Genomic DNA, 27,467 nt, shown 5'->3' with positions numbered 1-27,467 from the left:
TGCATCTCCCTCACAGAGTCCATCATCTGCCTTGCACCCCCTCAGCACTCACCAGCATCTCAAGGACGTGATTCAGGAGTTGGAGAAGAACCTGTTGCATGTATGTAGCTGAGTTTTTTGCTGAGGTTAGATATTGGTGTAGGGTCATGAGCAGGGAAGGAATCTCCTGGTGGTGCTCAACAAGTCCATCTCTGGAAACTGCTGCTGGACTCAACTCTCTGTACAGATGTGCTGGGTGTGCTTGAGCGTGCCCTACACTGAGGAGGGGCTTCTCTCTGACTCCAGTCTCCACTGCACACAAAGCCACTTCACCCTTCCAGATCTACAGACCTGGGGAAGGGTTTCTTCAGCAGGACACGAGGCTGATGTCCACCTGCCCTTCTGCAGGGGAGTCATTGATTACCCCAGGGTGCTGCTGTGAGGAAATCTCACCTTCTGGCTGCTCCAGGGCTAATTTTGCCAGGCCTTTGCTGTGAGCTAAGAGCCTGTGAGCTGGGATTAGCACATCCTCAAAGTGATAAGGCTTGTGGTGAGGAGTGAAGGGCACAGCACTGGGTCACTTCAGAATGGCTTTGGGTGAGCACAGCAGGAGAGTGCCATTAGCATTACAACCCTTGTGGTCTTTCTGCTGCTGTCAAGTCAGCAGTCTCTATCTCAGGGTGTGGTTCCCAGTTAGGTTTGCTGGTGTGGCAGAGCTGGTTTAAGAGGGTTCCTCCCTCCCTCTCTTAGTGCCTCAGGAGCTGATGCCTTAAATGAAAGTTGGCAGGGGAAGACATCTAATCCAAGCTGTTGTGGGTGCTTGGCTCCTGAGCTGCCCCACCAGCAAGTCTGATGAGCCTGGAGAGGTGGCAGAGATGGGGAGGCCAGGGTGGGGTAGGAACCTCTGAAACTGGCTCTGCTGCTGCAGAGAGCCTCTGGTGCAGCTGCACCTCCCTCTCTGCTGAAGGTGTGGTGGTGCCCAGTGACCATCCTTGGCTGGGTGCAGGACACCCTTGTTTTGGTCAGTGGGACACCTGTGAAGAGAAACAGGCCTGTGGAGGAGGAGGTGCACTCATTGGGTGCTGCAGCATATGGGTGATGAGGGGGGAGCCAGGGAGTGAAATGGTGTCTCTGCAGTGGCTTGAGGCAGTCCCTGTCCTGCCCTCAGGTCAAATCCTTAGGTGAAATTTGAGAGGAGGCTTCTGCCTGTCCCTACCAGCCAAAAAAAGTGAGGCCTCTCCTGTAACCAGCAGTTAGCAAACCTGTCCTTGCATGTTGGTGTCCAGGATAGCCCCTGGGTGAGAGTTCATGTGAGCTTTACAGTATGGGGAGTCACCAGCTGAGGGCTGAAGCTCAGGGGGTGTGGAGGAAAGGGTTTCTCTTGCAGCTGTGTGTATGGTGGTGTGGAGTGGGCACCAGCAGGCTCCAGCATGCACTGCCCATGCCTGAGGGATGGCAAGGCTGGCTCTGAGGAGGGCCCAGAGTCACAGCAGCTCCAATCCTGTGGTTTCTAAATGGTTTGTATCACTGGTACTGAATCCTGTCTGCAGGATGGGGTGATGTCAAACCCAGGCCACAGCCCATGGGGCCAGGAAGGCCTGTGTGTGGCAGCTTTCATGTGACATCCATGACAAAGTTCCAGCCCTTATCCTTCCTCCACCAAGGGGATGGATGGCCTCAAAGCTGTGAGAGGGAGGTCAGTGGGAGCAGCCTGTGGGCTGGCAGGATGCTGGTTATGCCTGGTAAGGTAAGAAAGAGGAGGATGCAGCTGCCTGCCCTCCCTGTATTGGTCAGGCAGCTGCCCTTTGCTCTCTCTAGAATGGCTCAGGCTGTTCCAGTGCTGGAATGCCAGGGGCAATGCTTTCCCAGCAGCTTCAGCCTGACTTATTGTCTCTCTTGTAGCACTGCTTAGTGCCAGGTAGTGATCCCTCTTGGTGGCTGGCATCCTCAGGTCTTGGTGTGCCTGACAGAGGCCAGTCCTGATGGCTGCTGGCTTTCCCCATTGACCTGTAGGGTTGTGCTGGGCTGAGCCTTCCAGTGGAGTTCCCACAGGTGCTGATGTGTAGGACAAACCACTTGCACTGGGGTGAGAAGCTGGGTGCTGGAAGGTTGTACATCACCCCTCCATTGGAAATTAAACCCTCTCAAGCAATGCTCCCTTGTGTTGCCTGAAAGGGCTCAGAGTTTGTCTGCTCTGGGCCCTGTGTGAAGCCCTGCCTGGCCACATGTCACTGGCCACAACTCACTTTCCTTGTCTAGACAGGACCTGTGCAAGTAGGGTAATTAATCTCTTCCACATGGCTCTGCCTCAGACTGGAGACACTACAAATGAGTCATTCCAAATGACCCAGGTATAATAATTGAGCTCTAAATAATTGAGAAACTGTTCAGATTTGATCTGGGCAGCTTTTTGGTGGAAGCTAACAGCATCTAAAGTCTGTCCTTGGGAAGCTTGAGAAACCCCTGTGAGCGCTGAGCTCCTGAAAGCTGCAAGTGTGCTGATTCCTGGGAGAATATCAGCCCTGAAACCAACTGGGTGAAGTTATGTGTCAGCAGAGAGGAAGGTAGGAAGTAAAGACTTGTTGGTTTCATACTGTCCCAGGCCTTGGCTGTGCCTTGAGTGTGTCCTGGAAGCTGCAGTGCTGACAGAGGCAGCACAGGAGCTCTTGAAGTTAGCTGTGAGTTACCTTATTGCCCATCCTGGGTCCTGGTGGAGAGGGAGATGAGAGCAGAGAAGGATCTTGCTTGGTTGCCTTGGGAAAAGCAAAAGAGCAAAGTGGAAGAGCAAACTCCCCAGCAGGATGACAGGGCCTATAATTAGATATCAAAGATAATAAGCTGTCAAAAGCTCTGGGAGGCAAGAGGGTGGGGAGCATGTATCTTAGAACTGGAAGCATTGTCTCCAGTCAGCTTGGAGAACCTGGAATCTCAGCTGGGTCTGGTGTTCTTGGGGGTCACACAAAACAAACCTGTGCAGAGCCCTCCAGCTGGGAGGGAGCAGTGGATGTGCCTCTGTTTGGACAAGGGGATGTGACCATTTGAGCTGAAGCTAAGCAGCAGTCTGTGACTGCCCTTGTACAGATGCATCACCAGAAAGCATGTCAAAAACAGCATCACAAGCTCTCTTCTGTCGTGGATGGTCTCCAGCTAGTTGAGCTACAGACCAGGCTCTTTGCTGCACAAGTGCTTGTGCCCAGCCAGGCTTAACTCCTTTTCTGGAGGGCTTGGGGTAGAGGAGCTGGAGAGAACTTTGATGGTGTTCTTCCCTTTCCACAGTGATCTGAACTCCCTATCCTGCCCCTACAGATCTCCCTTGGCAAGGATGCCAATGACTTGGTTTGTGAGAGCCTGTTGATGCTGCCTCTTGGCTCCTGTCAGTGCTGCAAGTAGCAACTGTAGGAGCAAGTGCTCTGCCAACTCTGTGTTGGATCCCAGGCTGTTAGGAAGAGCTCTGTGCAGAGAGGCAGCCTGCTTACTAAGACTTGGACCACACTGCCTCATTTTGACCTGTCCTTGCTCATCTGATGGAGAAATCACAGGCTCCAGGATGGTGAATGAGCTGCTGTGACTGAGCTCTGCTTGAAGCTTAATCTGGAGAGACCAGAAGGGTTGCAATGAAGTTTTCTGCTGTCTGATCCTCTCTGTTGGCCTCTTTTTCCAGTTCCCAGGAGGCAGATGAGGAAGGTTCACAGCCTCCTGAGGCATTGCTTGCTGCCACTTGGGATGCTTCACCTGGTCACAAAGTGTAGCCTGTGCATCAGTGATGGGAGAGAGGAGATTGATCCATCTGACAGGGTTTCTCTCTGTTTCTTGTGCTTGGACTTCTCTGTTGCTGTAGAAACAACACTGGTAGTAAACAGCATGAGCTGACTGTCCAGGGACTCTGAATCCTTGGGGAAGTTCCAGGAACTTCAACCAGAGGAGCTTTTGGGCTGGGATGTGCCTGGGGTTGCAGGGTGGTAAGAGGAGATAGGGGAGTTTATGCTTGTGCAATAACCTGATGGGGAGGTGCTGTCTGCAGCTCTCCCACCCTGCTTGAGTGTCTGGAAGGTTGCAAATCCAAGTGGCACCTTGCTGCCAGGAGAGCTGAGGGGTGATCCATGGTGCTGCTTGTGATGTGCTCATGTGTGTGAGTGAGCTGGGACAGGACTGGCAATCTTTACTGCTGCTAGCTAGAAGAGGTCATATTGATGGGGAGGCAGTGAATGGAGCAGTGAACTTTCCTCCCCACAGCACATTAAACTGGCAGCTTTTTGTCTCTCCCTGGATTTTACATGGTTTAACTATCACTTTGCACACCAAGAGTATTCATAAAGCCTCCACCCTGTACCCTTCTATGTCAAGGAACAGGCTCCAGGCTGTGGTCAGCCACTCTGGGTTCTTGGTTAGTGCTGGCCCTCAGGGTTGGGGTCTGACTGCAGAATCCTGCTGTGGGGGCTCAGCCAGTCCTGACAGAGTCTGGGAGAAGAGGGCACTTGATAAAAGGCACCAGGGGAAGGATGAGGGTGTTGCTGGGTACATGTGTTGTCTGGAGAAGTAGATTCCAAGCAGAGAGGCACATTCTCACTGCAAAAGAGAGATGGTGCAGCAGGACTTGGAGGGACAGCAAAGCAAATGCTGGAGCAACAATCAGGAGAGGTGAGAGCAGAAAAGCCTGTATTTTAAGTGGAAAAAGAGGCTGGCCTGTGCTGTTGCATGGCCCTTGCTCTCCATGTAGCCCTGGGGGTGTGTGCAGTCATGGTGTCATGGTGCAGAGTATGGAGGAAATGCCCTTCCTGATAGATTATTTCACACACTGTTTGTGTTCTTCCCAATGGCCCTGGGTTGTTTTCCTTCTTCCTGAGCATCCTAGGCCTCAGAGCTTGCAGTGCAGGCAGCCCCTTGCTGTTCCATTTAAGGGACAGCAGCAGCTTGGCAGGAATTGCAGCACAAAGCCCAAAGCTTCCTAGGGTCTTGCTCTCCTGTGCTCTAGCCTTGTCCACTTTGTGTGATGGGACAAGCAACAGGTTCCTGGGATGAGACACTGGAGAAATGTGGAGGGTGAGCTCTTCCCCACTGTAAGATCTGAGCTAATCCTCTGGGCTCACTGTGGTGCTGGATCAGCTGCAGCCCTGGCTCTGGATACACATGAGCCTGCTGAGTCTCTGCCTGTGCTCCATGTGGGAGACCAAGGCTCTGCCCACTCTTTCCCCAGTGGGAAAATGGGTTAAGTGTGTGTAATTTTCAACCCTGCCTTTTTGAAGAAGGTTGATGTACATTTTGGGGCTGCTGTTGCCTTCCTGTACATAGCAGGAGCAGCAGAGCTGGTGACACACATCTACCTTTGTGTTGGGGACACCCTGGCAGGAAAAAGGCTTTACCCAGCAGGGCTTTTTCTTGGATTCCTTCTGCTTTGGAGCAGGGGAGTAATTAAAGGGCTTTGGAGGATTTAATGGTCCTTCCTGAGCTTCCTCAGCCTCTCCCAGGATCCAGGGAGGGTTTCTCCAGATGCCAGGGTGCTACAGCTGCTGGTGGGTATGTGCAGGCTGAGGGCTGTTGGTGCCATAAAAGCTATCTGGGACAGTGGCTGCAGATGACTGGAGTGAGAAGCCATATGCCTAGGAGCAGTGCTTCCCTCTTGGGACTGTTGCCAGACTTGCCCATCTGTGCCCTGATCTAGCACCTTCCTCTGGTTGCTCTGGCTCGTGGTGTGGCTCAGCAGGAGCTGCTGGACTTCTCCTTGGCCTCTTGATGCTGTTTCCCCACCTGCCTCCTTCAGCCTTGCTCCAGTTCCCCAATTTCTCCTTGTGCATGTCCAATTTCATAACCCACAAGTGCAAACCAAAGCATTCTCCCTGCTGGTCCTGAACTGCTGCCAGCCTTGCTTGTGATAGGAATCCCTCCTGGAGCTGTGAAGCCTGGAAGGGCTCCAGTTCTGTGTGAGTCCTCTTCACTCCTCAACCTGGTGCTCAGAGTCTCTCTTTGCCCAGGAATGTGCAACCTGGGATACTCCAGTTCTGCTCCTCAGGTTGTGTGAGAGACAGAGGGTGAGGGAGGGGTGTTAAACCTGGGCTGAGCCTACTGGGTCAGTTCTTGGGTTCCTCTTCTGAAAGCAGGCAGCAAGAGAGTGAGTTTAGTGTGGCTGTCTTGTCCAGATGGTCATCCTCAGTGGAGAGGGAGGGCAGGGCTGCTAAAACTAGCCACTCCTCCTGCTAGCTGGGGGAGTAGGACCCCAGAACCACCTCTTGATCATCTCTTGTTACCTCTGGCAGTTATTTGGCAAAGCAAGTGGCTCTGCAGAGGCAACAATATTAACAGAATGACATGGGGCCATGTCTGTAGGACCCTTTGTACCCCAAGAGTGACTGGAGTTGCTGCTTGGGAAGAAGAGGAGCTGAGGAGCAACTGGAATGATTGAAGGTGGGAGGTAGGGAGGTACAGAGAACAGGGGAGGTACAGAGAACAGAAGAGCAACAGGAGTAGTGTGGATGGCTCAGAGCTTAGAGCCTTGGCCAGGAGCTGAATTGGGAGGTGCAGGCTTGGAGGAGAGCATTATAGAAAGGAGAAACCTCTTGTGCTTAAGGTAAGGAGTTATCCTGGCAGCCTGATGATGGGATGTCATCATCTTCATGCCTGGGTTCTTCATGTGGTGTCTGCCAATGCATTGATGGAAGCATCTTCCCTGCAGAGTTCTGGGATTGGCACTTGCTCTGCCCTCAGTCTGCCTGATGGCAGCCTTGCTGCTTCCATGCTTGTCCTGCCAGGGGGTTGCCTTTGCCTTGTATCTTCCCAGAGCTGGTTGGTTTATTACCAGTTTGGAGGCATTTCAGCAAAGTAAACCTACAAAGGGATGGGAGGCACCCAGGGAGGGAGCTCAGGGCTGGATGAGAGAGATCCCTTGGTAAGCCACACTCTTCTGTGTGTGCACTGGGAGCCAGAGAGAAGTTACCTGCAGCAAGGGGAGTTTGGAGGGAGAGTTTAGACATGGGGGTTAAAACTTGACTGCAGAACTGGTGACACTTGTGTCAACATCTTCCCCCTAAAGAAATGAGAGGGGGTTGTGGGAGGCTTCAAATGAGGCAGGCTGCTCTGCACAAAGGCAGGGAGGCACGTGGAGTGAGGGGTGCTTTGATCTCTGGGGTGACAGGAACTGTGGCAGAACAAGGGGAGGCCTCCTGGGAGATGGAGATGATGGGAGGTGAGGGAGGGAATGGCAGTGGACAGGACAGCCAGTGCCTGAAATACTGTGACATTTGTTGGTTTCACGCTAAATATGTGAGACTCAGCAAAAGGGCAGCTTGTTCCTCCTTCAGGTGTGACCTTGTACTCATCCTTCTGGTTCTCTTCAGCCTCCTGTCAGTTCCTTTGCTGTTAGGGGTGGGTTTGCTCCATCAAGGCAGCACTTGGTGATGGAGATAAGTGTCCAAGGAAGGGTTTTGAAGGTCAGCATCACAGAGCTGCATGAAGCACTTGCCTGGGCATCCCTGGGAGAAGGAGACTGCAGGTGGGAGGATCAGCATAGAAGGGAAATCCCATCTGTAGGATTAATATCCATGCTTCCCATTTCCTGCATTAACTGAATGGTACCCAAAAGGACCCAAAAAGTGGTGGAGGACAGGTGTCCTGGATGAGAATTGCTGGCTGTGTGCTTATCCTGACACAGAGACAAAGCCTTTGCACTGCATGACAGGTTTTCCAGTAGCACTGAGAGATGGTGCAATGGGTGTGTTTAATGGGCCTGACTTATCTCAGGCTTCACTGGGGCTGAGCTCCATGTGGGACAGTCTCAGGGATGCAGGGTCTGGAGACATCCCCTCATCTCCTTTTTGGAAGTTGTACATCCCTGCTTGGACTGGCAGTTGCCACTGGAAAAACTCCCAGTAGCAGAGGCACCCCCTGGGAGGAAGTGGGCTTAGGCTAAGAGCCCAGGGCTGTGGCTTGTTGCTGTGCTCTGCTGAGGCCACCCTGGTTGTGGTTGCACCAGGGAGCAGAAAGAAAGTTAAGGAGGGCTGTAGTGATCCTGGCACAGAAAGAGAACAACCTTTGTGCTGTGGGAAGGATTTGCAGAGCTCTCACCAAGCGTGTGCTGGTGGAAAGGTGAGGTTGGCATGAGCTTGTCATGGCTTTGTGTGTCTCTTGCCCTTTGCAGGTATGACCTGTAGGCAGTTATTTAGCCAGGTTTTGATTCCCTGTATGGCAGGTGAGGATCAACATACAGCAGAGAAGAAAGGGGTCTGGGACTGTCCCTACACAGGCTCACGTGCAGCCCGCATCTGTCCTCATGTGGATAATCCAGCTTGGGGAGCTGGGGAACTGTGGCTTGTGGAAGTGCTGTGAGGAAGCTGCAGACTCCAGGAGGGAGAAAACTGCTGCAGAGATCTGCCCAAAGGCCCAGCAGGCACTGCCTCTCCCAGAGTACATGCTTGGAAGTGCAGAAGCCTTTCCTTCCTCTTGTCCTCTCTGTGCCTGCTGGAGTATTGTTTGTTCCCCACCCTCCCAAGACAACAATGACATGAAAGCTCTGTGGCCTGGGCTGGATACACGAGAGGCCTTGTATAACTGGTGGGAGCTATTTGTATTGTGGCAGTGCTTCTGGGTCCTCAGCCACCACTGGGATCCTATTCTCCTGCATAGTGTGCAGATGAGGAGGCCAGACCCTTCCCTGCCCACAGGAACAAGCCAAGCTGATCTGGCTGGGAGTGTGGAGAGGATTTTGTGTCTGGTGGTTTGCTGATGCCAACAGGACTTTGGAATGTGCTTGACTGGAGGAGACAGTCCCCTTCCCTCTGTGTTCTGCATCCCCATTTCCCCACTGCAAAGGGATTTGAGTTCCTGGTGTTTGCACCCATTTCCTGGGGTTGCATCCTTGCAATGCAGCTGTCTTCCCTTTGCCTCAGAGGCTGCAGTGTGAGTGAGATCAGAGAAGGAGTCAGTGCAGAGCCATGGATGGATCCAGGTGGAGTGAAGTGAAGTTTGTGCTGCTGCTGTTTCACACCAGTCCACTGCAGGTTGGGCTGATGGAACCACATCCTCTCAGAGACATCCTGCTGCTTTGCTCATGAAGCTTCCAAGCTTGTTACTGAGTGACCAGATCACTGCAAGTTCACTTAGGGTGGAAGTGGAATTTGTGCTCAGCATTAACCAACACAAAGTGCCAAACTGGAGTGACTGAGTGCTGCAGGCAGGGGGAGGGAGTGGGAGGATGGGGAAGGGAAGGGAGCAGGAGCAGCAACTCTGCACAGCATCTCTGGCAGCTTACCCTGAGCTCAGCCTGAGTCTGTCTTCTTGCTAGGACTGTGCCCTCAGCCTGAGGGCAGCATCCTCCTGTGGCACCAGTGGGATCTGGATCAGGCCTGGCTGTGTGGTCAGCATTGCTGTTATTAAATTAGCTGGCCTACACCATCCAGAGCCTGTGCTGGCTTGGTGCCACTTGCAGCAGGACAGCCAATGCCTGCTGCAACATGCAGGGCAGTATCTGTGTCCACTCCAGAGGGAAAGCTTCCAGAGAGCTGCCAGACCCTTGAGCTGGCTTGGTGCTCATTTGTGTGGCTGCAGCAGTCTTGCTCTGGGACTCTGGCTCTCTTGTTGAGCTACACCAGAGCTGTATTTAAACCATGTAAGACTTCTGTCCTGGCAGCAGCTGCAGAGGAGTGCCAAGGAGCAAGCCAGGGAATGCCACCTGACCTTGCAGCAGGGTAAAGGACAGTGACAGCAGAGGAGGGGCTTCCCCAGTCCTGTAGGGTGTATTCCTGCTGTACCTTGCTGCTGCCTGGCTTCTCAGGTCACTGGTGTCTTTGGACAAGTGCTGATCTTTACTGGGAGAGATATCTGATTGAAACAGGGCTGTAGCTGGTCATTGCACCTCTGGCTGCAGCTGCCTTCCAGCCCTGAGCTGAGAGGCTCATGGTCAAATGGGACAGCCCAACACAGTAACCCCTCTTCTGGAGCTTGACTAGGAGCCCTGAAATACTACAGGCATCCAGCCTGGCAGCCAGGCAGGAGTCATTAAGAAGCTAGTTTGGCTCTGTCCTTCTCTTGTCAACGTTTAGCATGACTAGACTTTTCATCTCATGGGGTTTTGTAGTCAGGGAAGGCAAGAGAGTTGCTTTTCCTGATCCTGCCAACTAAAGGTGAGTGTCTGGAGTAAAGGAGCAGGTCAAGGCAGCCCCCAGCCTGATCCTGCAGCGTGCAGGATCCCAGAGCAGGTGAGAGCCACAGACTACAGGACCCAGCACCTTCTGCTCCATTGTGCACATCCTCTGATCCACCACAGAGATCTGCCTGCACCAAACAAGCCCAAGGAAGCACTGTGGCCTCTCTTATTTCTGTCTAGAAGTGTAGAAATATGAAGGGGAAGGTACAAAGGAGGTTTCCCTGGTGTGTTTGCCTGTGTGACCTAAGCCCTCCACCCCCTCACGCAGCACCCTTTGGGACAGGAGTGATTTGAAATGCTTCTGGCATGGGAATAGCTGGCCAGCAAATGGAGCTGGTTTGGGTTTCCACCCCCTCCATGGCTCCAGTGAAGGTGAGGAAGGGTCTGTGGGTGTATGTGGAGCTGGAAGCAGCTGGGCTGGTTTCTGTTGGCCAGGAAAGCCCCATGCCTGTATCCTGCCTGAGCATGATATTGGCTCAGGCAAACACTGGGCTGGGCCATGGTGAGGAGAAGAGCCAGTTTGGCTGTTTGTCCAATGCTGTTTGTGTTGCCCTGGGAGTTCAGGAAGGTCTCCTATGGGTTAACAGGAACAGAGACCTGTGGGAGCTGGTTGTCCAGCATCCTGCCCCACAGAGGTGGGGCCAGCTCAGCTCCACCTGCCCAGAGCCACCAAACACAGCCCTGGGCTAACAGCCACATACCTGCTGCATGCTTCCTTCCTCCCTCACCATGGGCTTGCTGCACTGCATCCCTGCCAGGAGTGTTCTGCACTGTTTCAGACACCAGCACAGAGGTGAGATGTGAGGCTTTGCAGCAGGAGAGGGTTGTGGATGGGGGAGAAGCTGCATTCCTCCCAGGGGCTGAAGCCCTGCTGCAGGCTGCTGGACCATGCTCCCAGAAGCCTGTTGGGATGAGAGACTGTGTTTGAAATGGGCTTTTCAGCAGAGACTGGGCATGAGGCTGCCCCTCAGTGTCCCCAGATCTGTGCAGGACAGGTCCCTTGGCTTAAACTGAGCATCAGGCAGTGGTAACCCACTCGGGGAGTTTAAGGGAAAGTGTTTTATGATGTATCACCCTCTGATACAACACAGCCAGGTCCTCTTCTCCCTCTGCATCTCTAGTTTCAGTCTCTGGTGCAACTCCTTGAAAGAGCCACTCTGGGTTTCAGGGCAGAGTGACTGAGGATTGGAGTCTGAGCCCCTGGATTTCCCAGCCAGTGCCAAGTGTGTGTGTGAGGCCTGTGAGTAAAGTTGAATCTCAGCACTGTGAAAACCAGTGCAAGAAAATCCTCCTGCTTGCTTTGCTGTACCATCCCTGCTTAGGTGGGGGGCTTAAGACAAAAGACTGCAAACACAGGCCCTTTTCCACATTGCTTAATGGTGGGGGCCTTTAGGCCAAGCCCTGGGAGACCTTTGCTTTCAGGACTCTTTGAGATGCCCCATTCAGGAGCAGAGCATTGGTTCTGCCTTGCAGATGAGGTGCTTGTGCCTCTATTGTGTTAAGATTTCTGGAGGGAGGTTGCCAAATACCCCTCTGTTTGGTAAGCAAGCAAAGTTAATGAGGTGTTAAGAGCAGGGAGAGGTGAGCTTCTCTGCCCTAATGGCAGGGGGAAACTCCTTGTGAACTAATCAGCCTTCTGGAAAGTGAGAGGCTGGAGTTGGATGTTATATGGGGTGTGTGGGGGGGGAAGTCCCTTTGCAGAGCAGAGCTCCCACGTGCCCCTGCAGTAACAGGCTCAAAAGCACCTTTCAAGCAGTGCATCTGTGGGAGGGAGTCCTTGCTCTTACCTGGGGAAAGAAAGCCAAAGAGAGGGAGGGATGAGCAAAGCCATGTTGTGCTCACTGATGGGATGGGCAGTACCAGGCTGTAAAGCCCTGGGAAGTGCCCTGAGGGTGTTTGATTCAGCTGCTGTAGTGTGTGATGGGCTGGGGGAGTGGGCAGGTTGGGATTTACTGGGCAGGGGAGTGAGACCAGGGCTGCTGAGAGCAAAATAAACCCACTCCAGAGCTTTCACCATCAGCAGAAGGTGGGATTGTACCTGCTGGGACTTGAGGTAGTCAGAGCAGCCCTGCCTCAGCCCTGGCTGGCTGGGAGAGGAGGAAAGAAGTGAGCAGAGAGGCTCTTTGGGTAACATCCAAATCAGTGCTGAACTCCAGGGAGGAGATCTGCAGCTTGCTGGCACAGGGAGGGGGGTCCAAGTTGTGTGTCTTCACTTGGTAAAGGGCACCCTTGTCTTTCCCTAAAGGAAGAAATGAGCTACCAACCACTGTGCTCCAGGCAGCAGAGATGCTACTGCAGGCAGGTGCTTCCACATGTGCCAGTAGCTGCCATCACCTCCTGCCCCATCCTGTCCCTGGCTGGCTGCTGGCACAGTGGCTGGGAAGGCTTTATGGTGGGCTGGGAGCATCCCTAAGTGAGTAAAGTCAGCTTGGCTAGTGCACACCAGGCTGACTTTTATCTGAGGGCATAGAGGGAGCATTCCTAGCAAGGGCTCTGCCAGAGCATAGCCAGTCCCTGGAGGTGTGGCTAACAGCCAGGGACAGTAATTTCTTCCAGATCCAGCAATGCTGGAAGAGGATGTCTGTTAGGAATCCCAGGACAGATGTATTTATGAGAGCCTCCAAGAAAAGAGTTCCTTTTTCCCTCTCAAACAAGGGGATAAATCAACCTTAGTGTACAAGCACAGGCAAAGATGAAAACCTGAGAGTTGTCTTCAACAGAAAACGCTTCTTTTATCACCTCAGTGTGATAAATTCACAGGTGCCTTTAACTCCAGTGCAGCAAGATAGTGCTGCACTTGTAAAAGTGGGAGATTGCTTCTGCTTTGCCTGGTTGCACTGAAGCATCTTCCCCACTCTGGGTTCCTGTGTTAGCACTCATCAGGAGTGGGTTATCTGTCTCACATCCAGTCCAACTTTCACAAACCTGGTTGTAGGAGGAGCAAATGTGATGTTTTCAGTGGTGACTTTGGATCCAGGACAAGCATTGCCTGTGTAGGTCTCCTCTGCAGTGTCTCTCCTGAAAACCCATGGCAACGTGCTTTCCGAGCTGGACACCTGGTGACTAATATCCCTCAGTAACAGAGGGCAAAGTAGGGTGTTCCTGCAGAGGCTGCCTCAGGGCTGAGCTGAGGCTCTGGGGAGGAGCTGGTTGCTGCTGCTGGCCCATGCCTGAGGCTCCTGCTGTGTTTTCTCCCCAGCGTGGCACAATGAGGCGGCGTTACGAGGACGACGGCATCTCCGACGATGAGATTGAAGGGAAGAGGACGTTTGACCTGGAGGAGAAGCTGTCCACCAACAAGTTTAACTCCACCTTTGTGGTCTTCATGGAAGGCAAAGGTTTGTTTTAGGAGTGCTGTGCTACTGCTGTCAGTACCCAGGCAGCTGCTGTTGGCTGCTGCTGCAGTGAGGCCTGGGCTGGGAGATGACCTTTCCCCCAGCCTTTCATAGAAAGCTGCCAGTGATCACAGTTGGATGTGCTCTCTGGCTACACCCACAGCATCTGGCTACACCTCCTGCCCCATCCTGTCCCTGGCTGGCTGCTGGCACAGTGGCTGGGAACCAGTGGCTCTGACTACACCCACAGCATCTGTGCTCTCTGGCTACACCCCCAGCCTCCCTCACTGCCAACTTGAAGGGCGGTGACAAGGCACTTGTGGTGCTAGTGAAATCCTTTTCCATTGGCCTGCCTTTTGTCTTTCCAGCAAGTTGGAAAAACTATCTGCTGTTCACACCGGTTCTGGGCTCTTCCCCCTGCTGCACACCACTTCACTGACATAACCTGGGTGGCTCAGAGCAGACAGGGGGCGTTTCTCCTGCTCTGCTCCAAGTCCTGCAGGTTGAAAGCCATGTGAGGCATGCTGGTGGAGGATTGGCTCAAGCTTTGCTAAGCCTTTGGGCCAGAGGAGCTGATAAGAGGGAAATGGCATGGAATGCACTTGATGTGGTGACCAATGAGCCAGTCTGCAGCGCTGCAGGCTCGCTGGGACACGTGGCAGCCAGGAACACGGTCAGCACCTGGAACTGCAGCCACATGTCTGTGAGATGCTGAATTCAAAGGCCATGTGACTTCTCTCCCTTCTCTTTCACCATACATAGGCTCAGTGGGATGTCCTTTCATCACACAGCCTCAGTGGGATGTGCTTTCATCACACAGCCTTGTGAGGGTTTGCCCCCAGGGAGGAGCATTTCTTCAAGGCCTCTCTTGGTTTCTTGAGGAAGTGAGGGCCACAAACCCTTGCTGTTGCCCTGTCTGGTGTGGCCTCTTTGGAGCAAACTCCCCTCTCCCTGGGGAGCCTGTCTGAGGCTTGTCAGCAACACACACCATGCTGCTCCCAGAACTGCTGCAAAGGAGCTGCAGGATCTCCAAAGGGGTGTAGAAACAGTGAGGATTGAGGCTTTCTTTGGCTGGGTTGCCTTGCACAGAGATGGGAGGAGGTTCTCAGGGCCCTAAACAAGCTGATCTGAGTGTGACATCAGTTTGCTGGGAGCAGGGTTGGGGTGGAGGTCTCCAGAGATCCTTCCTAACCTCAGTTTGTCTATAGTCCTCTGAAGGAGTCTTCCCCCTAACACCTTCCCTCTTCTTTCTCCCTACACCAGACTTCACAGTTGAATACATCCAGCGGGGTGGCCTGAGGGACCCTCTGATCTTCAGGAGTTCGGATGGCCTGGGGATAAAGTAAGTGTGAGGGCACAGAGTGATGGATTACTCTGCCCTGATGTCCTCCCTCTTCCCCACATGCTGTGGGAGCTGGTGCTCACAGCTGGGTCTGTGCTCTGCTGAGTTGGTAGGACTGTGTCCCATCCCATGTGTGGTGTGGTGTGGTGAGCAGAGAAGCATCTTCCACCTCAGTTATCCTGTTCTCTCTGGTCTGTTTGGACTTTAAAGGGAGAGGCCTGAATAGGCTGTAGGTGATCCCAGAGGTCTGCAAAGTGCTGCTGCTGCTCTGCTGCAACATCTGGTTGGGTGTCTTTGCTAATAATACAGGCATCTGTTGCCAGAGACTCAAACAACTCGTTCTATTCCTGGCATTTTCCAGTATCCCAACCTGATTTACCCCACCTGGTCACTTCTGCACTGCCTCCTGTCTCCCTCCCTACAGTCAAGGGTCAGAGCTTTGAGTGCAAAGCTGGACTCCTGCAAGACTTGTGCCTTTTCATGAGGTTGATATCAATATGCTATGGGATGGGAGATGCAGCTCCAAGGCAAGCAATTCTACATCAAAACAGTACAGCTGTCTGCTGCCATAGTGAAAACCAAGCTGATCTGATGTTTCTGCTTTGGGGGTTTGGTTAATATGGGAGTCAGAGCAATACATTAACCCCAGGAAACTTTGTCAGTGGGTGTCAGCAACGCTGCTCCTCCCTTGCTGTGAGTGGATGGGCAACATCTCATCCAGGGCATCGTGGACTGAGCTGAACTAGACAGGAAATGGTGCCAGGCACAGTTCTGGGTGACTTGGGAGGGCAGAGATTTGATGCTGAAGATGACAGTGTGGGTGAAACTGGGTTTCTCCTGACCTTTTGGTTATTTCTCTGGGTCAAGAGCTGCTTGAATGGCTGCCTGCCTGTTCTGCCTGTGACAGCAGTGTTTGTGCACATAACTCTGCCAGTGCAAACAGAGTGGTTGTGCTGTGTCAGGGGAGTGCACTGCCTGTGCTGGGCTGGCTCTGCCCTTTCTGTTGGGACAACTCACATGAGCACCCCTTAAAATGAGAGCTAGGAATGTTTAGCTCGAGGCCTGCTTGCTCTCTTGCCCCAAGCCACTCCACAACAGCCCTAGAAATGCTACATCCTGGTCCCAAATCTGCTTCCTCAGCCAAAAACCTGATCTCAGCATCCCACCTCACCCCTGTGGCCCCAGAGATCCAGTGGCCTCATCTTCACCCACACCCAGGAGGCAGAAAAAAGCAGTGATATCTGCAGGGTGCCAGTAGTGGGCTTGCAGGTGGGAAGGGTCTGCGACCAGAAGCACCTCATGGTCTTTTTTTTAGCGAGATGTTTGTCCTGCAGGATGCCAGACCCGGACTTCAGCGTGAACGACGTGCGGCTCTGCGTGGGTGAGCACGGGGAAGGGATTGTGCCCCTCTGCTGGGTCCTGGGGAGCCTGCAGCTCCACTGGGATCAGTGTTGGGCCCCTCACTCACTGCCAGAGAGACATTGAGGGGCTGGAGCACGAGGGTGCTGGGGAGGGGCTGAGGGAATGGGGGTGTTGAGCCTGGAGAAGAGGAGGCTGAGGGGAGACAGCAGCACTCTGTGACACTCCCTCACAGGAGGCTGCAGGGAGCTGGGGGTCAGTGATGATCAGTGATGACAGCACAAGGGGAAACAGGCTGCAGTTGCCCCAGGGAAGACTGAGGTTGGAGCTGAGGCAGAGCTGTTTCCCTGAGAGGGGTTCCCAGGCTGCCCAGGGAGCTGAGGGAGTGCCCAGCGCTGGAGCTGTTTAAGCTGAGGTGCTGAGGGCCGTGAGTCAGTTTAGTGATGGGCTTGGTTGGACTCAATGGTGTTAAAGTTCTCTTCCAGCCATAAGGATTCTGTGAGCTGGTTTAGCAGAGCTCTAGAGGTCTGGTTTTGTGGTTCCCCCAGCATGCAGCTGCCCTTAACCACTGGATCATTACCTGCCTGAGCAGCTCGTGTTTCCACATGGGTGTGGAGGAAGATGAAGTTATGGGAGAGGCCAAGACTTAACTACCACTGACGTGGGTGGGCTCTTGGAGGAGGGTCCTGGTGGCTGCTGGAGTGTGTGTTCTGGGTGGCTGGTGGCACACAGGGCTGGTTCCAGGGAGGGCTGTCTGTTGTGGCAGGGAGCCGCCGGATGGTGGACGTCATGGACGTGAACACGCAGAGGGACATCGAGATGTCCATGGCACAGTGGGCACGTTACTATGAGACACCAGAGGCTGAGAGGGAGAAGCTTTACAATGTCATCAGCCTGGAGTTCAGCCACACCAAACTGGAGAACCTGGTGCAGAGACCTGCTACGGTGAGCACAGCTTTTCCTGCTGGAGGCAAAGGGCAGCCTGGCACTGGGCACGTGCTGAGGCTCAGCCATGGCTGGCACTGCTGGGCTCAGGGAGCTGCTGGAGCTGATCCTGTGTTTGACCCAACCTCATCTGCTGGAGCTGATCTCACAGTCAAGCTGGGGCTGCCCAGCCTGTGCATCCCTCAGCTGTAGTGACCACAGTCAAGTCTCTGCAGTGTCCTTCTAGAGAGATCTGACCAGTTTGCTGCCTGTCAGCAGTTACAGACAGGGGAGTGATTGGCTGAGGAGATATTAGAGTGAAGCAACCTGCTTCCTGCTGGCTGGTGGTTAAGAACAGGAACAGAGTTGGAACAAGCACCTGAGGTAGAATAGTCAGGACCTGTGCTCAGCCACAGTTGTGGGGACAGGATGGGAACACTGGCCTCCAGCCTCTCTCAGTTAGTGGTTTTCACTGCCTGCTGAGACCTTGGCTGTCATCCAGGCTTGGGTCTACCTTCCCTCTGTGCTGGTGCTTGGTGCAGAGCCTCCTACTGCATCCTGCAGCAGCAATCAGCTTTGTTGTGGCCAAAAAGAGGTGTGAAGCAGGGCTGGCTTGCCATAATGCATGGCCAGCTGTAAAACCAGCAGGTCCCAAATCAGGCAGCAGGGCTCAGCAGTGCATTTTGAGAGAGCAGCTATAGCTTGGGTGCTGCTTGAGCTTTGTGGTTTCCCTGGTGTATGGAAATTGTGGCCCCTGTGTTCAGCTGGGACTCAGGGTTGTGCAGCAGGGCAGGGAGGGTTTCTGATGCGAAGTGCTGAGGTATCTGAGGGCAGAGGAGGACAAGGCTGGAGGTGTGGTGGAAGCAGGGCGGAAGGTTGAGTGTATGGTGGAGTGGGAGGGAATGGACATGCTGAGCTCCCTTTGCAGTCAGTGGAGAGGAAAGGGCAGCTCTGTGGGGCCACTTACTTGTCTCTGTTAACTGTACAGGGAGCCTGGACATCTCTGGCTGTCCTGAAGCTTAGTGAGTTAAATCCCACCCCAGCAGATGCTCCCCAGTATGTTTTTAGTGTAAGGCCAGTGCATCCCAGTTCCTGTCAAGCCCTGAGCAGGAGAGCAACACCCTAGTACCATGCTTGGGACCTTGCAGTGGCAGTTGCTTGTGTGTGAATTTGGAGGCTCACTGCACTGCAACTGGCACCACAACAACTGGTCCTAAGAGCCTGACATGTGGGATTGCACCAGTGGCATTGGGAAGGTTGCTGGGGGTGGTGGGGCCAACAAGGGGGTGCAGTGGCCATTCAGCCAACACCAGGGCTTCCTCCAGTAGTCCTGTTGCTTGTGGTGGATGCAACCCTGCATCCCCCATGTCCCATGGCCTTACCAGACAGGCAAAGAGGTATTTGAGCTTCCAGGACAGCCTGGGGGTAGCAAAAGGGGTTACTGTGCCCTTTCCATCTCTGCTCATGTCCTCCCATCTTTCTGTTGCAGGTGGATTTGATTGACTGGGTTGATAACATGTGGCCCAGACACCTGAAGGAGAGTCAGACAGAGTCTACAAATGCTATCCTGGAGATGCAGTATCCAAAGGTGCAGAAGTAAGTGACTCGTTGAGCTGTTGCAGGGCTGGCAGGCAGCAAAGCATCCCTTGCACCAAAACTGCCCAAGGGAGAGGGAATTAAGAGCACTGCAGGTAGTGATGCAAGTCCCTGCTGAAGGCTGGGGGGAAGGGTAGTTGTGTGGCTTCCAGGAGCTCACTGCTCTTTGGGGAAGCCCTTGGTGCTCACCACCTCGAGACATCTGGAGTTGGCTGAGCTGCCCTGTAAGCCAGGCTTGTGACATGGAGGGTTCTGGAGCTGCCAGGTGTGTGAGGAGGAAAGGTCTCCTCTTGCCTGGGCTAAATGTGCTTGTGGGGATGTGACATAAGTGCAAAATGACTTCCTCCTCCTCTCTCACCACCTCCCTGCAGCTGAAGTGCTCAGCACTGCAGTAATTGTCTTCTGGCACCGCTCTGAGCCATTGTCCTGTGTTCAGGCAGCCCATTCCCCTTTGAGTATGTTGTATGTGCTCTAAAAGCTGGATCACCACTCCATTTTCACCTTACCATCATCTTGTTTTCTCCCAGATACTGTCTGATGAGTGTCAAGGGCTGCTACACAGATTTCCACGTGGACTTTGGTGGCACTTCCGTGTGGTACCACATCCACCGAGGGGGAAAGGTAGGACAGTGCCTCGTGGGGAAGTTACAGGTGCTTTAGGAGTCTCTTCTCTTGTCAACCCTTGAAGATGCAAGTCTCAGACAGCAAACTGAAGTCTTTCTACCCCAAGCTTGTTTATCTGTGGCTCTTGGAAGTAGTTGAGGCCCTCAGAGGCTCACCAGGCACAGGCTGAAAACAAGCTGCAGAGGTGATGCTGAGACAGCTTATGTAAGGTTAAATGACATAGAGGAGGATAATGCAGTTCATGCAGTGCCTTGGGCTTCTGAGAGACCATTTGATCACCTCTTGGTGTGGTGCAGGTGGCACACTGGGAGCACCAGCAAACAGAGGAAGGTAATGAAAGATGAATGGGAGGTTCTCCTAAAGCTGAGGGGTTTTAAATAGCCAGCACACTGGAGGGGTCACTTGAAAACACCAAGTGACTTCAAAAGCAGAAGCTCTGGCACTAAAGGTTAGTGACAGGTCTTCAGTACAAAGCCCTTCATAGAAACACTGCATGGTTTGGATTGGAAGGGACCTTAAAGATCATCTGGTTCCACTCCCCTGCCGTGGGCAGGGACACCTTCCACCAGTCCAGCTTGCTCCAAGCCCCATCCAGCCTGCCCTTGGACACTTCCAGGGATGGGGCAGCCACAACCTCACTGGGCAGCTTGTGTCAGGGCCTCACCACCCTCACGGGGAAGAACCCTGTGATGAGAAGCAGCTCTGAAACTGTCAGATTTGAGCTGGGAGATGCAAGTCTCTAGTTGAGGTGCAGCTCTGGCTGACATGGCAGAAGCACACAGTGGGTAGTCAGTAGCTGTTCATCATGCAATGACTTACATGCATGTGTTGTCTTTTATTTGCAGATCTTCTGGCTGATCCCTCCTACACCCCAAAACCTGGAGCTCTATGAAAACTGGCTTCTCTCAGGGAAGCAAGGAGACATTTTTCTTGGGGATAGAGTGTCAGAGTGCCAGCGCATCGAGCTCAAGCAGGGCTACACCTTTGTCATCCCCTCAGGTACTGCAGGGTGGGCAGGCACATCCTGGCCTTGGCCAGGCTTGTGGTGAGACACTCAGACTCCTGGGACACAAGGCAGGATTTAGCTTCCTCCCTCATGAGCAACTGGGAGAGGGAGATATGATGTGGCTCTGTCCTTACCAGCTCCCAAACCACGCCTGTCGGTGTCCATCATGTGTGATCAGTTAGTAAAGGTGGGTTTCTCAGAGCCCATCATGTTGACAGAGGGAGGAGAGCACTGTGAGGACAGAGGCTGGCCCAAGGCAGCACAGCTCCTGGGCTTCTTGGCTCTCATGTGGAGTCTGTGCAGGGTTGTGTTCATAACTGTGAGGCAAGGAAGGGAGCCAGTGGGAGTTTTAAGGAACAAGGTGACTGCTCTGGGCATGAAGGAAGGCAGCTGAACACTCTGCAACTGGAAAGGATGGAGCTAAGGACTGGAAAATGCTGAAAACCAGCAGGAAGCTGGGCAGCTGTAACACTGGGAGGCTTGCAGGGAACTGCTTTGCAGAGGGCTTGGGTGAGGGAACTTTGTGGTTGGGAGTGAGAGCACTCAAAAGGTAAGAGACACCTTTAGTCTGACTTGGTTTTGGCAAGCAGGATAATTAGAGAGCATCAGCAGTGTCTTGCATGCCCAGGGGTTACAGTGCTGTGCTAGGAAACAGCAAAGGCAGGAGAGATGAGGCAGATGGAAGGGCAGCTCAGGGTGGTGGTTTGCAAGGACTGGCTCACAGCCTGTTAGAACCTGGGACAGAGACCTGAGATGGCTGTAAAATGTTGGACCTGCACTAGGGAATACTCCCTTGTAGGGAAAAAGATGGTTGGGCCTCTTTGAAGGTTTCCAATGAAACTGTTGCTTAAAAATAGTGTCCATGAGACTGTCCCAGCTGGCAAAGGCTCCTGTAACCTGCTGCCTCATCAACAGCAGGGCAGCAGTAAGCTGTGTTGTAGCTTACAGCAGGACCAGGAGCAGAAGACAGGAGGGATTGCACAAGTGGCTCAGCTGAGACCCCTCATCACAACTGACACTTGTTTTGAACTGAGTGGCCTTAAGCTATGCTGAAATTCCCCAAACGTTGGGCTTGGCTGGATTGCTCAGCCTTGGAGGTAACAGAGCTGGAACCTGAGTCACTTTGAGGGTGTTTTAACGGGCGAAGAGATTTTGGAAGACTCTTTTTCCTTGTCACTGGTATTCTTAAGCCTGAGACAATTAGGAAGCAACTTTCCAGGGACAGCAGGATGACAAAGCTGTGGACAAGAGGTGGCTACTGCCATATGTGCCACCATGGGAGGATTGAGGCTGAATCCACAGGTGTACAAGTGTATCTCTAGCTCTCAGATGGGTCAAGTGAGGCAGGTATTGAGCAGGTCAGTAGGGACACTTCAGTAGAGGTGGATGTTGCTGCTGTAGTGTCTGCCCTCCTGAAAGAGCTGGATCTGTGTGGTCCCATCATAGCCCCCTGCTGCTGCCAGGGCTGGCAGTGGGTCAGAAGCTGGTCTGGGTGTTGGCAGTTAGCCTGGGTGCAGGTTAAAGGGTGCAGGTGTGGGATGAGCTTGGCTGAGCAGCATGAAGACTGTGCAGCTTTGACAGCCCTGCTCTGCAGAGCGGTTCATGTCAGTTGAGAGACTTTTGGCCTCACCTAGCCACTCAGAAGGATTCTTCAAACCCTTCTATCTCTCCCAGGTTGGATCCATGCTGTGTACACTCCCATGGACACGCTGGTTTTTGGAGGCAACTTCTTACACAGCTTCAACATCCCGATGCAGCTCCGGATCTACAGCATCGAAGACCGCACACGGGTAAGGGCAGGGCAGGCTCACCCACGGCACATGGCCCCAACTCCAGCTGTCTAAATGAGATGCACACTTAGCAGACCACAGGACAAGTAGGAATCCTTGAGTGGTGGGGGCTGGAAGGGCCCTGCAGAGCTCCCCCAGCCCCTGCTCAAGCAGGTTCCCCTGGCTCAGGGTTGGAAACCTCCTGAGAAGGAGCCTCCACAGCCTCCCTGTGCAGCCTGGGCCAGGGCTCCCTCCCCTCAGCACCAAAGGACTTCAAGTGGAACTTTTTGTGTTCCAGCCTGTGCCAGTTCCCCCTTGTCCTGTTGTTAGACACCACAAAAAGAAGTGTTGCTCCATCCTCCTGCCACCCACCCTGTAGGGACTGAGCAGCGTTGCTGAGGTGCCCCTGAGCTCAGGCTTCTCTCCTGCAGCTGAGCAGCCCCAGGGCTGCAGCCTTTCCTCCTCACACACGTCCCAGCCCCTCAGCATCTTGGTGGCCCTGCCCTGGCCTCTCTGCAGCACTTCCCTGTCTCTCCTGAGCTGGGGAGCCCAGCACTGGCCACAGGGCTCAGGATGAGGCCTCAGAGGGGGTGCAGAAGCTCCCTGGCCCTGCTGCCAACACTCTTACTACACCCCAGGCTGCCATTGGCTTCTTGCCCACGAGGGCACACTGCTGGCTGTTGTTTAGTTTGCCATCAACCAGAACTCTCAGGTCCCTCTCCACAGAGTCTGGGTAGAGGGGCAACCTACAGCATGCATTTGAGGTTGGGTACATTCCTTCATCCTTCCTCCAGTCTGACAGTTTCTGGGCTTGGAGGCCTTGCTGTGAGTGTGCTGGGGCCTCCCCTGGCTGCCTGCAGAGGAAGGCAGCAGCATGTCTGTGGGAGTACATCCAGCATGTTGCCTCTTGCCTTACCTGGCTGCCTTCTGTTGCTGCTTGGTGTTGATCTTAGACCTCGACATGGTCCAAGATGATTGAATCGAAAGGCTTCCTGAGGTCTCGAGCAGCACCATGTTCAGTGGGTGTTCTCCCTCGTTCCTTGTGGAGACATGGGAGCTGCAGAGCTCAGCTCCTGCAGAGAAGCTTCAGGACACATCTGGGCTGTGATGGGCACACTCTGTGTTGACCTCTCTGAAGCAGTTCAGGGTGGCACTCAGACCATCATCCAGAGCAGCTGAGGTGTGGGAGGATGGAGTGTGTGCCCCTTGGGCAGAGTGAGGCAGGCAGCAGGCTCAGGGGCATCTTGTGCTGATGACACACAACCCCAACAGCACTCTGCTAAATACCTGAGCTGCCAGCATCTCTCTTCAGAGAGTAACCCTTTCCCTCTGCCCATACAAATCCTGTGCTGGGGCCTGAGAAGAGGGCTTGAACCAGCACCTCCAAGTGCAACCTTTTATTCATCTGGCACTTTTGTTGTGTCCTGATGAGCAGGAGATCTGTGTGGGGAGAGCTGCACCCCTAACAAAGGAAAATGAGATGTTTATGGCTTGTGAGTGAGTAGTGCCTGCTGTCCTCTCTGCCTGGTGCTAATATCCTTCTGCAGGGAGAGTTGCATCAGGCTGCCAGGAGCATGAATGATGCTGTTATCCATGTGCATGTGTTTCCTGTCTCTGGGGAGGGCATTGGTCTGGTTTGAGGCAGCAGAAAGCAGAGCTCTGTCTGTGCAGTCTGATGCTGAAGGAGCTGTGAGCTCATGCCCTTCCCTTTGCCTCTCCTGCAGGTCCCAAACAAGTTTCGTTATCCCTTCTATTACGAGATGTGTTGGTACGTGCTGGAACGTTATGTCTACTGCATCACCAGCCGTTCCCACCTGACCAAGGACTTCCAGAAGGAATCCCTCAGCATGGGTAAGCCCCCTGCACTGCTCTCCAGCCCTTACTCCTTTCTCCCCTCTAGCAAAGCAGTTTCTTGCACCCTCCTCCCTGTCTAGCTCAGCAGCACGGTGCCAGGCCAGGGAAGGGCTGTGTGGGAAGGATTTGGGGCCATCACTTGCCCAGTTTCCCAGGTGTTTCCTCCCTGTTTTCTGTTTGCTGTCCTGCACAGACAGAGGACGTTGCAAACAGGCTGAGGGATGTGGGCTTGCTTTCTTTTCTTTAGAGCAAGAAGTCAAAACTAGCCAGGAGGCTTGTGCTTCCTCCTTTGTCCCTGCAACAGGCCAGGTTCCTCCCAGCTGCAAAACCAGCACAGCAGTTCCTGGTACTTGCTGGGACATGCACAGCCTTTGGCAGAAGAGGCAGAGGGAAGTTGCAGTAACCACTGCTGGGCTGTGGGGCAGCAATGGTTCCTTGCTGCTCAGGGCCCTCCTGCACGCAGTTACATGTGAGGGAGACTCCTGCAAGAGGAATGTTTGGCCTCTTTGCAGTGAAGGCAAGCCAATCATCTTGGTTCAAGAGATCATTTCTTACAGAGACCCTTCTTCAGAATAGGAGAGAGCTGGGTAACCTCCAGCCAAGGCCCTTGAAGCAAATGTGTCCTCACTAGCGTGGGAGGCTTTAAAGACTGACTCCTGGGCACCTCACAGCCCCAGCTGCTGTGGGGCTTTCAGTTTCTGTCCAAGGGGCCCTAGCAGAGGACACAGCTCTTGTGGCCCTCCTGAGATCTCCCTCAGCACTTGGTTTGGGAAAGGCTGGCTGTCCTCCTGACCAGAGGCCTACAACTCCTTTCACCACGTTGCCTTGACTACTGAACTTCATCCCGCCCAGTCAGGCTCAGAGACCTCACAGTCATCTAGTGAGTCCACATCCTCTTTCCTCTATCATGAAGGCAGGATCAAGGTCCCAAATCACTCCCAGGACCAGATGGCTGGAGATCCCAGGTCCTCCAAAGCAAAGTCAAGTTGGATGGGGTTTGGAGTGACCAAGTAGTGGAAGATGTCCCTGCTCATGGCAGGGGATTGGACCAGATTATCCTTAAAGGTCTCTTCCCACCCCAAGCAGTGTAGGATCCTGTGAAATTCAGTCTAGGATGTTGCTGTCCTTTCCTCAGGGTGGTTTTTGCCCGTGTGTTTCACCTTCCCACCAAACAAGCCAGGAATGGAAGAGCAGTGGAGCTGTTCTCTTCCAGCCACGTGCCCCGTGGTTTCCTCCCACCCCATCCCTGTACCTGGGAACTGCGAGGGGATTCCTCTAGCAAACAAAAGCCTCTTCTCTCACTCTTCCTCCATCGTGGCAGACATGGAGCTGAGCTCCTCAGACTCAGTGAACATGGAAGAGGAGGAAGAAGAGGACGAGGACGAAGACGCGGCGGGGAAGGAACCCCGGCGACCCATCACGAGACGCTCCATCCTCACCAGCCCCATCGCCAACGGTGCCAACGTGGACTACGACGAGCTGGGCAGGAGCTGCCGCAGCAGCCTGCCAGGCCTGAAGAAAACCCCATCTCTAGACTCGTCGGACTCCAGCCGGGGCTCCCAGAACGGCCAGGCCTGCGAGCCCGCCGGCGGCAGCCCCCGCAAGAGCAGGAGGGTGCACCTCACCCAGTTTGAGCTGGAGGGGCTGCGCTGCCTCGTGGACAAGCTGGAGTCTCTGCCCCTGCACAAGAAGTGTGTTCCCACTGGCATTGAGGATGAGGATGCCCTCATCGCTGATGTCAAGGTAAGGGGCTGCTGCCCTTCCTTGGGGCTTTTGCTTGTGGTGTCAGGCACTGGAAGGTGTTTAGCCCTGAGGCTCTGCAGGCTTTGTGTGCTCTTCTTCCTCTGTGGGAGTTACATCAGCTGATGAGGGGAGGCAGCCCTGCCTCGGGTTTTATGTCAGGGACACTAACTGCTCCCAGCCAGCGTGGCTGAGGCTCCTCTGAGGACCCTCTGGGCCCTGGCTGAGGCCTTCAGCAGTGCTCACGTGGGACACCTTCCATTCCTAGTTCTGGCTGTGGATACCTTGGGCTGCTGGACACTGCAATGGTGGGTGTCCTTTCCTTGCCCAAGGTGCACTTGGCCTCATTTCTTTGGGTTGTTTGGGCAAGATGTGACTTTAGGTTATAAGAGTCATGGGATTTGGTCTTTTTGTTTGTGCTCTGCCCTGTTTTACACCCTGAGCTGTATCTGCCAGACCTGTCCTGCTGACTCCATGGCTTTGGTGTTTTAACCCTTCAAGCACTGAAATGACAATGTCAACCTCCCTCTACTCCCCAGAACTCCATTCCATTCCCTGCAAACCACATTTGCCTTCTGCTCCCCCTCTTTGCTGATGGTATGTTCAGCTGCTTGCCTGTCCCAGAGCTGACATCCAGACGTGCACCCTCACGTTTGGCACCGTGTTTCTCTTCCTTGCGCCACCTCCTGAGGTTTCTGTGGGTCAGCTGGTAACTCTGGTGCTTTGCTGCAGCTCTGGGGTCCCACAGTGGGCTGTCCTTTGCAGGCTGAGCTCTGGAGGTGCTTGGCTGAAGGACTTTGGGAGTAGGTACAGTTCAAGGGCTGCTCTTCTGCTTTCCTGTGGCTTTCTCGGGTGTTCTGTGTGTGCCGTGGCCTTGGAGCTCCCGTGGTTCTGAGCCACCGTGGTGGGGTGGCTTTGGTCACACCGTGCTCTGGAGGAGCTCAAGCTTTGAGCTGCAAGCGTGGGGTTTTCACCCTTGGACTGAGAAGGGGAGGCTGGGGTTGGGTGTTTCAAGGTTGTCAGTGTTCAGCTGGGTTTTGAGACCTGTTCAAAGGACTTGGTGTGTTGTGGAGCCAGCGGGTGTCTGGCTGTGGTTCTGGTGTGTCCCACCAGCCCCTGTGTCTGGTTGCACCTCCCAGGTGAGCTGGGGGTGAAAGGCCCTGCAGTCTGGTTAAAGCAAAGAGCTTCCCTGAAGGATTTGCTCCTTAAAGCTGGCTGTCCTCTGAGGGTCACAAGTGTCCTGAGCTGCAGGACTCTGTCCCCCAGGACTAGTATCCTCCCAAATAGAGCCTGTGCTACAGGGCATCCTTAGGACATCTGTAGCCATCAGACTGCAGTGGCTGTAGAAAACAGGGCAAGTCTGACAAACTGCAGCAAACCTCCACTTTCAGGACTTACCTTTTCCTTAGAGGTGGTAGAGCTGGCAAATGGAGATTGGCTTGTAAATCCTGAAGGAGGGGTAAGGCATTCCCAGCTGCTCTCCAGTGGCCAGAATGGGAGGGCCCCCAGAAAGGAAAAAGGCTTGTAAGCAGCACTTGGGAAAAGATGTGCCTTTGTGACACAGGACTGTGGATGTGTTGCCTTGCAGCACGGAATGTCTTGCTGGAAAATGCCCATGTGTCTGGTGAGGCCTCTGTGTGTGGTCATTGGAAAGATCCTTGGCAAGGAGGGAACTTCTGAGGGATCCCATTGTCTCTTGGCTGCCTCTGCCCATCGCTTCTGACCCCTCTTGGGGTGGGCTGGTTTCCCTCATGTTGACTTCAGAGGATGGTCCATGAGGCTCTGGCTGTAGAGTGGTCAGACTTGC

At 53.8% G+C, this 27,467-nt stretch overlaps 1 protein-coding gene across 2 annotated transcripts in view; it reads left to right on the top strand.

Annotated features, from left to right (window-relative positions):
- The window catches only part of KDM2A (lysine demethylase 2A), a 46,109-nt gene that overhangs the window by 5,278 nt on the left and 13,364 nt on the right, over positions 1-27,467 (top strand). For both annotated transcript variants that reach the window (XM_061999551.1, XM_061999550.1), the window contains exons 4-13: positions 13,311-13,449; positions 14,710-14,788; positions 16,123-16,169; positions 16,914-17,092; positions 18,561-18,667; positions 19,195-19,288; positions 20,137-20,290; positions 21,972-22,087; positions 23,791-23,917; positions 25,242-25,663. In XM_061999551.1, coding sequence (XP_061855535.1) covers positions 13,311-13,449; positions 14,710-14,788; positions 16,123-16,169; positions 16,914-17,092; positions 18,561-18,667; positions 19,195-19,288; positions 20,137-20,290; positions 21,972-22,087; positions 23,791-23,917; positions 25,242-25,663 — 1,464 coding nt within the window. The remainder of the gene's footprint in view (positions 1-13,310; positions 13,450-14,709; positions 14,789-16,122; positions 16,170-16,913; positions 17,093-18,560; positions 18,668-19,194; positions 19,289-20,136; positions 20,291-21,971; positions 22,088-23,790; positions 23,918-25,241; positions 25,664-27,467) is intronic.

The sequence above is a fragment of the Colius striatus genome, chromosome 7 (genome assembly GCF_028858725.1).
Source record: "Colius striatus isolate bColStr4 chromosome 7, bColStr4.1.hap1, whole genome shotgun sequence".
NCBI lineage: Eukaryota > Metazoa > Chordata > Aves > Coliiformes > Coliidae > Colius > Colius striatus.
This window is presented reverse-complemented; position numbering and strand designations above follow the sequence as displayed.